We start from the raw sequence: 12,979 nt of genomic DNA on the forward strand, positions 1-12,979 counted from the left end.
TAGAAAGTTAAATGAGATTTCTGCTTTGATGTTCACTCCCCCACATTATGGTACACTGAAATAGTGGCAGAGGTTCCTTACCATGGCTTTCTCTCTAAGGTTATCTCAGATCTTGCCTTGTAACAATTGTCTCTCTCTCCTCATACTTTGTGCTAACATAGGTAAGTCTCGTTTGCAAATGTTCAATGATGAATGAGCATTTGTTATTATTTAGGAAGAAAAGTGTTCAAAAATAACATTGTTTATGACTTATGGAGAGACAGGTAGAAAGAAACCTATAAATAATCACACCGTTTCCTACTGAATTATGAAATGTATTCATCATTGCTACTACAAATCAGGAAAAAAGTTCCCATAGGGTAAAAGGCTTACTCACTAGGGCCACAGCTACTTTGGTTGCCTGTTTATTCCTAGTTCCCATACTAGAAATTTGCAGCACTTTCAGTTCATTCTGTACTTTTTCTAAGCATTGCTTCTTGGGCTTAATATTACATTCTGATACAAGATCCAGTAGAGCATTGTTAAAGTCCTTTTTTCAGCTAGAGCGCCTCAACCACTATCCTTTGATGGGAACACATTGCTAATCTATTATTAAGAATGCAGAGAGGTCATTGAACATGAGGAGAGGTTACTTTCTAGTAGTGTTCCGTATTTTCCATTTTTACCAAATTTCGCTGATAAATTGCCCAATTTTTTTATTGAAGTTATTCATTTTTTACAGATTTACACCCACTTTTCACATGCCCCGCCATGCCTCTTGAGACCTGTGCAGCAGTGGGAAGCACCACCTGCTCCCCACACCCCCCAGACAAGCCACAGCTCTGTCCCATGCCCCACCCCACCCTAGTGGTCAGCACTAGCATGGCAGGCATAGGGGTCCCAGGGTCTCTGTACCCTCTGTCTCAGTGATGCAGCCAAGGCTGTCCCTGCCCCAGCTCCTCCCCCCCACACTCTGGGCCCCCAGGCGGTGTGCAGGGCGGGGGTCAGGGCCAGTGCAGGGAGGCAGCCAGGGCCAGTGCTGGGCTGGGGGTTGGCAGATTCCCCTCCTCCCAACCCCCACCTCATAGACTTTCCTGCCCAGGGGGCACACACACATGTGCTCACGTGCTCAACCCCCCCCCCCCCCAAATTTATTATTTTCCCCAATTTAAATCATGTTTTCCCTTTCTTCTATTTATCCTGATTTCAACCTGTTTTTTATGTTTGGAAAATAAACCCCAAAAAAACTGAAAATGAGGAACACTTCTTACTAGTAACTCTTTCTCTTCAAGGCCTGTATATTTACATGACACACCCACCTTCTCCTCTGCCTAACAGTTTTGTATTTCATGATTCTGCAGACTTGGAAGAAAGAACAGAGATGGGCTAGGGCAAGAGCCCTTGTTTGTATAGATTGGTGGGTTTCAACCTCTTTAGAAGGAAGGCACCCCACAATAGATGCAAGGTGCCCCTTGGAAAATCCCAGCTCTTTATTTTCACTTGATTTTTGATCATAGGAAAATTAACAGCAATTCTGTTGGGAAAACTCAGAAATCCCACAACTGGTCAAATATTTTTAATGCCATGGATTCCTACTTAAAAACTCTGGGTTTATCTTGGGAATCATGTTTGCACACCTAACAACGTTAACATTGCACAGCACCCTGCAGCACCGTTGATTGAGAACAAATGATACAGATGGACCTGAAGATGTTATCCAAGTTATGAGGGTGTTACCATATCCCCAGTGGACATACCTTTTCTGTAGATTTCCACATGCTTTAAATGTATTATTATGAATGCACAGCAGGAAAGAAAAACAGTTATTAGTAACATTTCTTTATGCTCAGTTTTATTTTTGACCATAAATATGTTTTGATTTTTTTTCAGATACAATTAATTTATTAGAGTGTGTTCCAACAATGTTTCCAGACCACATTTCATCTCTTTATTTGAAACTCTTCCTGACTTTGGCATACATAATATGGAAGGTGGAATAATAGAATATTATTTTGTGCTTGTTTTGTGTATAGCAAATATTTGTTTGAAAATATATTTACTTAAATATAAGATGAAAGGTTTATTTTCCCTACAATCAGCATGAAGCAAAAGACCATTGTTTTATAATTATATACAAGGAAACCTCGTTAAATACACTATCTATCATTAAAGAGGTACCAAAAGTAGCGTGTACTTAGCAACAGAAACTGACTAAGAATTTGATTAAATAGAGGCAGTACTGAGTATGACTGCCCTATAACAGGAATGGATAGATTAACACAGCCTACCTAAATAAGACACATAGTAATGCTCATTACACGACATTCCCCTTAGCACTGATGCTTTTTCAAGTCATGGTGAGTCACTATATTGAATACATTTCAACTTCCTCTTCATTCCCACAGCTAAGCTGTGCCTTTCTTCCCCATTTCCAATTATTCCTGTTTCTTCACCAACCTTAAATCTCAGGCAAATATCACCAAATGGGACTCTAAACAGTTCACCCAGAATCTTTCTTTCACCTCCTCTCTCATCCTGTTGCATATGATTAGTATGGCCCCAATCCCCATGAGGTAGATCTGGACCAGGTGTCCCTGCATCTGATCTGCATATAAATTTTTCAAGGATCCCAGGACTCATGACAGGAATACCCAGTTCTAGTCATGAGTGGGGAGTTAAATAGCATATGGATCTTCTGTGGGGGTATCTGGAGTACAAACACATACTGAGCAGTGCTGGGATCAGCATGGCCTGAAATGCTGTTGATTCTGCTGGGGCCCAGCACAATGAACTGGATGGTAAGTTATGAGTTTTTTGGCTTTGGAGTAATACCATGCAAAGCTTATATTATATATGTAAGTAGGAACAAAGTGCTATTTGATAGTATGTTTATGTAGTATTTGTGCTAGAATTTGTGGCAGTTTCAAAAATGGAAAAATGCCTCAATTCTGGATGAACTAAGTTTATGAATACCTATAGTAATTTACCTATATGAAAACTCCTACAGGCATGTTTATTTCAATGTCATTGTTTCCAAATTTGTTTCTCACTTCCATGTGCTCAAGGAGAGTGGGGTCTACTAGTAATGGGGTGAGGGAGAAGAGGTTGTAGGGGAAAGAAGTTGCAAGGGGGCCGTCTGACTTTCCTCAAATTTATTTCCCTTCCTATTGCACCAGAAGGGGACAAATTCAAGCCAGACCTCCAATAATGACATTCCATACCTCAAAGTATAACAAATTTATAAATTTTCCATATATAGATTCTAATTACTGGGGGAGTTATCTTCTATTCAGTCATCTTATATTCAAATAAATATAGTACTTGTCTTATTTTTCAAAAATGCTAGCATTTTTTACTAACTCTCTGCCTCCCTACCCTCCCATTCCCCACATTTGCACAGGTTTAAAGGTCTATGCAATGTACAGGGTAACAGAGAATGAGATCAATTTATTGTAGTGTATTACATGTGGTAATTACTCCCACATGAAGGAATTTTGGAGGAGACTTTATAACTGGAGGAATTTTGCATAACCAATAGATAAATATTTTTCAAGTATGATACATTTTGAATTACAATGGAGGACACAAACTAGTTTTTCTAGTATTATTAAAACCAGGAAGGAACAGAGACAAAAACCATTTATGAGATGTCATAAAGTCATAAAATTGAAAGCATGAGACTGAAAGCAAAGAGGAAATTCAGCTGTAAGTACTGAGAAATCTCAAATAGGCAAGATAGAATCTTTCTTTCTTTTCTGTTTTTCCAGAATGCTTGTCTTTTAAAAGAAGCCTACAGTTGTTTTTTGTTGTTGGTTTTTTTGCTTCCCCCTATAAACATTTACTTCATTGTAATAGTTCTCAGAATAGCAAGAATTGTCAAATTAAATGAATAAAACGATTGCTAAGCAAATGGGCACAAGCTCACAAACAGGCTAATTGTTGCATTAGAATGTATCTGTTGTCAACCTTCACAGGTTGTCTTGCAGTTGCAGTTCCATTGACCCCAATGGTACTTACTGAGAGATTTTTTTTGGGACCAGAACAGTATTGCATAGGAAGCATTAGGGAATAATGAGCTGCATTCTTGGGGTTAGTGAGGAGTCAGCACAAATTGTGGGAACAAATAACAATCAGACAAGGCAATGTTTTATAACATTGGGGATGCAATCCATCTTTGGGATCTTTCAAAGCTGGGCTAATAAAGGCCCACTTACAATCCCCAGCAGAGTACAGTTTAATTAAATTTGTCCATTAGAGGGCTTCTTCCCCTCCCTTTTACATTCTAGAAATTAATTCTTCTACTTTCTGCCTGTCTTCCTTTCTACATCACAGATGCACTGAACCTTCGTAACCGACAGGTCATCTGCATCACGCTGAAAGTCCTCCAGCACCTGGTTATGTCAGCTGACTCAGTGGGGGAGGCCTTGGTGCCCTATTATCGTCAAATTCTCCCAGTCCTAAACATCTTTAAGAATATGAATGGTGAGTTATCCTAGCAGTCACTGTGTCTTTCAACCCCTAAGGCAAAAAAGGGCTTGAGGCAGGGTTAATTAACAATGTAGTTAGGATTTATTACTGCATATAAACCCAAATCCATTTGGAGCTCTAAATAATGTAGCCCCCCTGCTATTCCCTAAGGATGCAGTAAAATTAACAATTTCATTTATTACTCCTTGCACGTACGGCTTATTTAACACAGTACAGAAGCACTGAAGCAGTTCTGTAATCTTCCAATAATTAAATTGTAAAGTTTTGTAACAGTCTTCTGAATACATTAATAAATTGCAAAGGTTTTTTTTTTCTTTTCAACATGTAAGTTATAAGTCCACTTTCTGATTCTGTTCTTTAAGTTTCATGCCAATAAAGTTCATTCCATCTGTTATTGGTCTAGGAGACAATAACAAGAAAATTATTAATTGTTGTATTCAATTTGATGTACAAGAGATCTCCTTGTTATTCCAAATGCTGAAGTTAAAATATCAGTAGCAAGCAGCACAATTTGGAGTTATTGTGGAGAAATTTAGAATCACCTCATGCTGCACATTTGAAACTTTTTTGTTTTGTAGTGCAAAATTCTATTGTAGTTTTAGTTTTTAAGAGAAATATGGCACTGCCAGGAGTATTATTATTTATTACAACATTTTCATACACATGGGCCTAACTGTATGTCCTTTCTTCAAACTGCTTTCTAATCATCTTTTTCCTGTAGTAAATGTCTAGGCATATTATCTGATCAACCAACTGCTAAGTTACTGACTTAGACTTTGAAGTTTTATGCTATTCACACACAGTCCTATAGATTAAAATAAGTTAATTCCTGACAACCATGCAAATAAGTCTTATAATACCAGCAGAATGTCCAGGACACTCACTGCATTTCAGCAGCTATCTAGTGGGTTACCTCCTGTTAAACTATATTTTTGCATTATACTTATTTCTACATTTGTTTGAAACATGCAGAAATGTCTGTCCTAAATTTCTAACTTGGAGAATCTAATGAAATTTAGTAGGGTTGTCATATAGTAGTAATTGGTAGCTGATTCAATTTAAAGGAGAATCTTGGAATCCAAATCAAATCAGGAGACCAAGTAAAAGCTCCAAATTGATTCAAAGCATCTGAATCAATTTGGAAAAGCTTTGGAAAAAGATTCAGCCGATTCGGAAATTTGGCCCATAGACTAAACAGGCAGCTGACACCTGCCTCCAGTGAGTAAACCTGTTAGGGTAGGGAGAGGGGGGAGGGAGGGAGGGATTGAGCCTGGGGCTGGGGGTCAAGCTGCTCAGTTTTGCATTACCCGGGGAGGGAAGTGCGAGATGCAGGCGCAGCAGCACTGGGACCGTGGGCTCTGCTTTACTGTTGCTTGCCCAGCTGGGGCTGGGGACAGTGGGATGTGGGCGTAGCTAGCTCCAGGTGGAACGGGGCAAGTGGCAGCAGGGCAGACCCCCACTCCCAGTTCTGCTGCACCTGCATCCCACACCACCTGGCAAGCAATGGCAGGGCAGAGCCCCGCTTCCCAGCGCTGATGTGGGCGTGGCAGCGCTGGGAACGGGGGTTATGCCCTGCTGTCGCCCAGAGGAAGCCATGCCTGCATCGCCTCCCTGTCCTCCCCCTTGTGCCAGCTGGGCATGTGGCAGCAGGGCAGAGCCCCCACGGCTTCCCCTGCCAGGACAGAGGTATGCAGAGCTGGGGGAGCCACAGGAGAAGCCCCCATGGCTGTGCTGCCTGGCCCCATCCCCTGCACTGGCCCAGCCACCTGGCATGTTAAAAAAAAAAAAACAACAAAAAAAGCCCCACACTTACCGGCTGCAGGAGCAGTGACTGGGGCCTCTGGGTGATCATGGCAGAGTCCTCCCCATGCAGTGCAGGGCAGTGGGATGCAGCAGGGATCACACTGGCATGGCGGCAGCGTGGCTAGGCAGGGCACTGCACACTGTCTGGGAGCTGGGACTGAGGGCTGCCGGGCTCTAGTTCACACATGGAGTTCCCCCAGCTCCCAGGCAAATTGAATCGGGAAGCTGGGGAATCAAACTGGTTCAAACCCCAGCTCCCAGCTCGATTCCCCAGCTCCATGTTCAATTTTCCAGCCGCCAGTTGATTCACCTGAGAGCTGGGGCAGGTCCACACATCAGCCGGAGCCTGACAGTGCTCAGCCACAGTGGCCCCAGCTCCCAGACAGAGCGAAATACCCTGCTGAGCCGTGCCATGTGGCATCTGCCATGCAGGTGTCAGATGGGGGAGGGCAATCCCTGCTTCCTCATGCTGCGTGGGGGTGCTCTGCCACCAACATCCAAAGGCCCCATCACCACTCCAGTTGCTGGTGAGTACAGGGCCTGTTTTCTTTTTAAAATGCTGGGAGGCTGGGCCAGGCAGAGTAGCCGTGGGGGCTTCTCCCGCATCTCCCCCTGCCCGGGGGAGCCAGGCACACTCGGAGGAGTTGTGGGAGAACCTGCAGGTACCTGGCTGTGCCTGCCTCTCCCCAGCCAATCCAAATCACCAACTATCTCCTAATCAGCGCCAAATCTTCCAAAGCTGATTCAGCCAAATCAATTCAGGACCATGATCCGAATCTCTGAATCGAGTCACTGTCCTCTGAATCAGCCAAATCCAAACCGAATACTTCCCTATTCACATAGGCCTAACATTTACACTTGTATTTATTTATAAGATTACATGTAAATGACCCTGTATAAGCAGTGAACACATTGCAGTAAAATGTAGAGACAGAGAACAGATAGGACAAAATAGCAAGGAAGAGAACTGTGGGTGTCTAGAGGCTGAAAGATGTAGGACAGCAATAAAAACATTTCTGTGTTTGAATCTTGCATTTGAGCTATGCTCTTTGTGAACACCAGCGTCCATAATAGTGACATCATAGATCTGAGGCCAAATACAGCACATGAAAAGGAATGCTATAATTTAATTTGCAAATGGTGTCCCTTCTAAATTGTAGAAGGCTCACTAAGTATGTTGTGAGCTTTTCCAAGTCAGCTTGTTGAAATGGCTTTGGTTAAATGGTAAAGAAAGTTCTTGTTCATTGTTAGTGGCGCACCTTGGACACAAATATGCATACAAATGAATGGTATATAAATAAGTTTTCCAAAGTTTGTCTGACACATAACAAGGTTTGCTTTCTGGTATCCAGCTAAACTTAAAACTTAATATTTGTTTTCCATGAATGAACTTAAAAAAAAGCAACCTGAAAATCTAACCATGGATTCATCATACTCAGCAGACAAAAGGAACAGGATTTACTGCTATTTGCTATATTTTTGTTGCTCGTACTGAATGCAGTAGTAACACATTCTGTGACTGTATGAATGGTTTAGTTTTGTAGTTTCTAATTTTAATTATGTAACAAGTGTTTTTACACTGCATCTCAATTAAAAATTCTGTAAGGAGGCAGAGTGATTTAGTATGTGTACTCTGATTTCAAACTGAGATCTGTAGGAAAAAAAAACACAGAGTTGAGCACCATGAATTGCAAATATCCTCTAACGCTAAGAATTTCCCTTTCTCATATATAAAATCTTGTTTCCCAATAAGGTGTTGCACACAAGATGGAGGGAGGGTGGGGGCTAAAGGAAAAAGCCTAAAGCAAAATCTAAGGGCCCAGAATTAACACAGTTAATTGAAACAATATTTTGTCTTAAGTGGAATGAATTTGATTTTTCTGCTTGTGTAGTGATGTGTATTAAGTAGATAATAGTTGTGTTTAAGGGCCCAAACATATGAAACTATCAGTCTATTCAGTATTATGTGCTAGAACTGTGGAAAGTGTCCTTGTTTCTTTCCCTGGAGGGCCCTTTCTTTTTGTTCCTTCCCCATATTCTTGATGGCTGGAAGGTGTTTGGTTCTCTCACTAATTTTTCCTTCTCCTGTATGCATGGTGGAGGACTGAGCCAGAGAAGTTTCACCAGTCTTTTTTTCACAATTCTGTGCATGGATTGGGGACTTATCCAGGCTGGATTCTTTGCTATCTGTCCTCAGAGCTGAAAATAGTAGAAAAGAAATCTACACTCTTCTTTCCTCTTCTCCATGTAGAAGAAACAGGGGCTGCAGTATATTCTGCTGGATATTTCTGCCTTGAGTACAGCAGGGAAATGTGTAATAGCAATTTTCAGTCCTATAGCAATTTATCAGTCCTGTTACTCATTCCCCTGACATAGTCAACAGGAGAGAGTTCTAAGTAGACAGTTAATGTTGATTTCTGCCAGAAAGGAAATTGCCTTGACCAACAGCACATCCTAGTAAAGCTAGTCAGGATTTTTTTTTTCATAGAAAAAACTGTTTCATTGAAACCTAAACTTCTCACAGAAACATCTCAGTTGTGAAGGTTTCTTATTTCCAGGAATTGAGACTTTCAAGCATTTCCATTAGCCTTGTTTTCAGCTCATGATGTGGCCATGAATATTCTCTGTAAACTGAAATTTTAATTTCCCATCTAAGCTCGCAGTTTATTTTGTTTAGAAATTATAAATAGTTGTTCAAATGTTTTGAGTGATAAAACTGGGTGCATCTACTTTTGGGTTTTACTATGGAGTCGCTAATTAGCTCCGCAGTAGTGTCATTGTCTACATGTGTCCTGGTATTAGGACACAGTAAATTCATTAACTCTGCCATAGGATAGTACTATCTCTAACAGTACTATCCTACAGCTGAGTAATTATGTGAACTGAAATGCACATGTAGGCAGTGACTGGGGCTCGCTAAAGCACAGGGGATGCCTGCATGCGTGCCACACAGCTTCACACTTTAGCACTCTCTTCCCCGGCCAGCTCCTCCACTGTCCAATGCCTCTACGAGGAGCCTGGGGCTGACCCATCAGGCCCACTGCCAGCCTGGGGTTGATCTGCTTGTGCTCAAACTGTTACAGTCCCATGAGCACATGTAGACACTGTGCCTGAGAGCAGCTGACTCTGGCACAAACTGTGCCAGAGTTTATTGCTTCATGTTAATTGAATCTGTAGATGCAGCCACAGGGAACAATAAAGCATGTAGAGGTCTCACATAATTTCTCTCTCTTGTATCTTAAGATTTTCATTTTTCAAAGTGTCATTTTAAAGACAGCATATGCCTTTACTTGTTTGAAAATAAATTGAAAGCAAATTAAATATTCATTTTTTATTCTCCCCAAAATCTTGAGACAATGTTTTTCTTATTTCATATGTATTCTAATTTTTCAAATAAAAATGGAATTGGGATTTTCAGTTTAGAATGTAGAACCTAATTCAGCCACGGTCCACTTGTAAACCTTATGTCTGATTTTAATCTTACACTGGTTTTGTTCATTCATTCATTCAATTTATATGCTGCCCTTCCCATCAAAGGCTCAGGGAAGTTTATAATAACTGAACAAAATAACTTATAAAACAGGAGAATGACAAAAAACTAAAAAAACTTAAAAGGGAGGTAGAAAAATACCAACATAAGGCAAAGGACCTCTGTCCCCCCACAGCAATATCTTCACCTAGCTTTGTTTGTTAAACGCCTTAAAATCCATTGTTGAGCAACATCCATTCAGGATTTATAATAGGGAAATTAAGACCTGAGATTAGAATTAGGCTCAACTTTTCTGATGATTTTGAGTCATATCATTTCTTCCCATATAAATGTGCAAAAAGCAGACATGGAACTTATAGCAGGCCACTCTGTGCTCCAATATGAAGAGGAAATTATGGATTGTGGAGAGGACCATGCATACAGTCTTCTGATTCCTGGAAGCTTGAGAAGAGATGTAGAAATAAAATCAACCATCAACCAGTCTCAGTCTATTTTCCAGAATGGATTCGCTCGTCCCCTCTACCTTGCAGTGCTCTGTGTGCCATAACTCTGGTTGCCCCGTTTCTTTCTTTCATCAGTTCCCCTGTACATAGTTATGTATTACCTCATTTACTGGGTGAGGTGGATAGAAGCTAGAACAGAGATGTGTAGATGCTGTTTCAAGTAGTATTGTCTCCCTCTTGGAAATTACCTGACTGGATATTTCCCAGGTTCAATGAGGAACATGTTTCACAGAGCATCTGCTTCCCCACTCTACCCACTTGTGGAGATCCATAATGATAAATCCTTTTTTTCTGCATTCAGTTCACGCACAGAATAGGCAGAATGGGGATGCTGGGAGAGGCAGCCAGTTGTAGTTTCTTCATCTAGAGCAGGGGTTCCCAAAGCTTTTATGCCATGGCCCCGCAAACCACAGCCCAGCAGTCACAGCCAACCAAGGCCCAAATTTCTGGCCAAAAGACAGGTAAGGATCCCACCCCCTCCCCACCCCACCCTGCCCAGCAGCCAACCAATCTGCAGACTGGCAGCCAACCCACTGTGGCCTGGCACTGGGCCACAGCCCAAGGATTGAGAACTCCTGATCTAGAGCCATATGACCCTAACACAAGTTTGTGTTGCACCACAGGAGACCTAAGTTACCTCACTGGGATAGGGTTCCTCAGGAACCTTACATCAGAGGAGATTCGGACATAGCAGAGCTCTACTCTGCCTTTCCTCATCTCCTACTTCTCCAGCCCTTCTCAAGGAACATGACATACTTTCTTCCTTACGTTAGCCCAGTGTAGCAGTTGGCATAGGAGGTGGACTGTTCCAGAGACATAACTGTCCAGTACTGTGGGTGGTGGCAGCACATGGCGTAGGAGTAGTGGCCAGAGGCTCACGGCTGTTGGGCTGAGAGACATTACCTCCTTTTATCCCTGCCAAAAATCTGTTTTTTTCACTGCTTGACATGTGTCAGCAGCACAAAGCAGTTGAAATTCTCCCTCCCCGAAGCAGCTGCTGACCCCATACTATGCACTGCTGCTCCTCCTCCTCCTTTGCCCTCCCTGCTGACATAGCTGGAGCCTGTGAAAGGCAGGTACAGGGTGCAATAGGTAAATAGGGGAAGGGAGTCACTCAATTCCATTCCAGCACCCCTCTTAGGCAGTGCCCAGGGCTTCAGACCAGCTCGCCCACCCATATTTACGCTACTAGACTATTCCAACAGTTCCCAGGTACAGAGGTAATTCCTCACTGACCTCTAATCACTTCTGTTGGGATACTTGTCACCATTTATGTAGTGGCATTAAGAGAGTGGTGAATCTAGTTCACAAAGGGAATGAACATGCTAAAGAGCTGCTGCTTCTCTTCCCCAGAGGAATTTTTTTTTTACCATTTTGCCACATTTTATGCTCATCTGCTTCCCTCCAGATGACATAACCTTTATTTTAAACATACAGTGCATTTTCAGACTCTCATGGCATGAACCAATGTCTTTTCTATCTAATTATGTTCATGAACCCTACTATCTTTAAAAAACATGTACCTTTATATCTGTTGTGTTGTCCTGCTTGTTTGTGTCTTCACATGGCTGCATCTCCTGCAAAGATAGTCAGAATTATTAAAGTACTGAGCATTTTTTATGATGTCATTACTCCCACGTGGCTTTGGAGAGAGGCTGGTTTAGGCATTTGGTCTTAAGGGCTCATCATCTGTACCTGAAGGTAGTTGAGATTATTTTTTGTCAAATCTTTACCTGGAAACTCATCATCAGTGCCTATCAACTTCCCTCAGTATAACTTTTCTCTAAATGAAGTATATTGCTCCATTTGTTTTGTAATTTTATCTATGACAGAAATAATCTTGATTCTGTTTTCTGAATTCCATAATTCTATTCCATGATTTTTAGAACAGTATGTGAAAGAACATATTGTAATGAAAATTGATATTGAACAATAAATTTAGGTATGCAGATACATTTTAGGGCTAGAGTCTGGTGGGCAGAAAATAGACAGTTTACATATGAGAAATTCAGATATATATTCTGTGCTTTGAATTTCCACAATTGTGGAGTAGAAAATATTTTGATTTCATCTGGGTGAATATGTGTCAGGAATTCTTGTGGAAATAGAGAATTTAAAAAGAGACTATTGACTGGAAACTATTAAGTAAAAATTAATCTAGGTTTGTAAACATATATGCTGACATTGAAAACAAGACATATCCATTTGGAGAACAGAAAAATATCATGTGACCAACGTGTCAACTGAAACAAATCAACATATCCTGAATTACAGATATCAAAAATATGTTCAATATATTTTTTCACGCAATTGGCAGGCGAAAAGCTATTTGCCAAATTTATTCAGTAACTTAAAATAACAAACAATGTGATGAAATCGGTAGCTGTTCTCAGAGGCTGAATTGAACAACCAAACATTTACTCTTTTCTAATTCTGATCAGTTTCCTTCTAGTTCATCAGAAATTTTGTTTGAAGTTTCTCTGTTTTATAAGTGCTATTCATTGCATTGTATTGAATTGGTATTAGAAGGAAAACAGAAAACTTGAAGAAGAGGGAGATGCAGTAGATGCAAAATAACTTCCTAAAGGGTACGCCTGTTTCCCATGGCCAGATTTAAGGGATCAGACGCTACAGTAGTGGCAGTACAGTTAACCCCACCTGTTAGAGTCACTAGTGTTCTGCAGTTCACCAGGTTTTTTTCATGTGCTTTGTAGAA

At 41.1% G+C, this 12,979-nt stretch overlaps 1 protein-coding gene and 1 long non-coding RNA gene across 4 annotated transcripts in view; one reads left to right on the plus strand and one right to left on the minus strand.

The window, feature by feature from the left end:
- Positions 1 to 12,979, plus strand: part of PACRG (parkin coregulated) — a 501,797-nt gene that overhangs the window by 321,637 nt on the left and 167,181 nt on the right. For 2 of the 3 annotated variants that reach the window (XM_090042613.1, XM_090042604.1), the window contains exon 5: positions 4,312 to 4,461. The exons of the other annotated variant lie outside the window; for it this stretch is intronic. In XM_090042613.1, coding sequence (XP_089898739.1) covers positions 4,312 to 4,461 — 150 coding nt within the window. The remainder of the gene's footprint in view (positions 1 to 4,311; positions 4,462 to 12,979) is intronic. 3 annotated transcript variants of the gene reach the window in all.
- LOC149873319 (uncharacterized) overlaps positions 4,803 to 12,979 on the minus strand; it is a 212,688-nt gene continuing 204,511 nt past the window's right edge. Inside the window, exons 4-5 of the long non-coding RNA XR_016441802.1 lie at positions 11,787 to 11,840; positions 4,803 to 4,866 (exon numbers count right to left, since the gene is read on the minus strand). This is a non-coding gene — a long non-coding RNA (uncharacterized LOC149873319). The remainder of the gene's footprint in view (positions 4,867 to 11,786; positions 11,841 to 12,979) is intronic.

This window comes from Crocodylus siamensis, chromosome 1 (assembly GCF_052110815.1).
Source record: "Crocodylus siamensis isolate JL-2025a chromosome 1, ASM5211081v1, whole genome shotgun sequence".
Taxonomy (NCBI): Eukaryota; Metazoa; Chordata; order Crocodylia; family Crocodylidae; genus Crocodylus; species Crocodylus siamensis.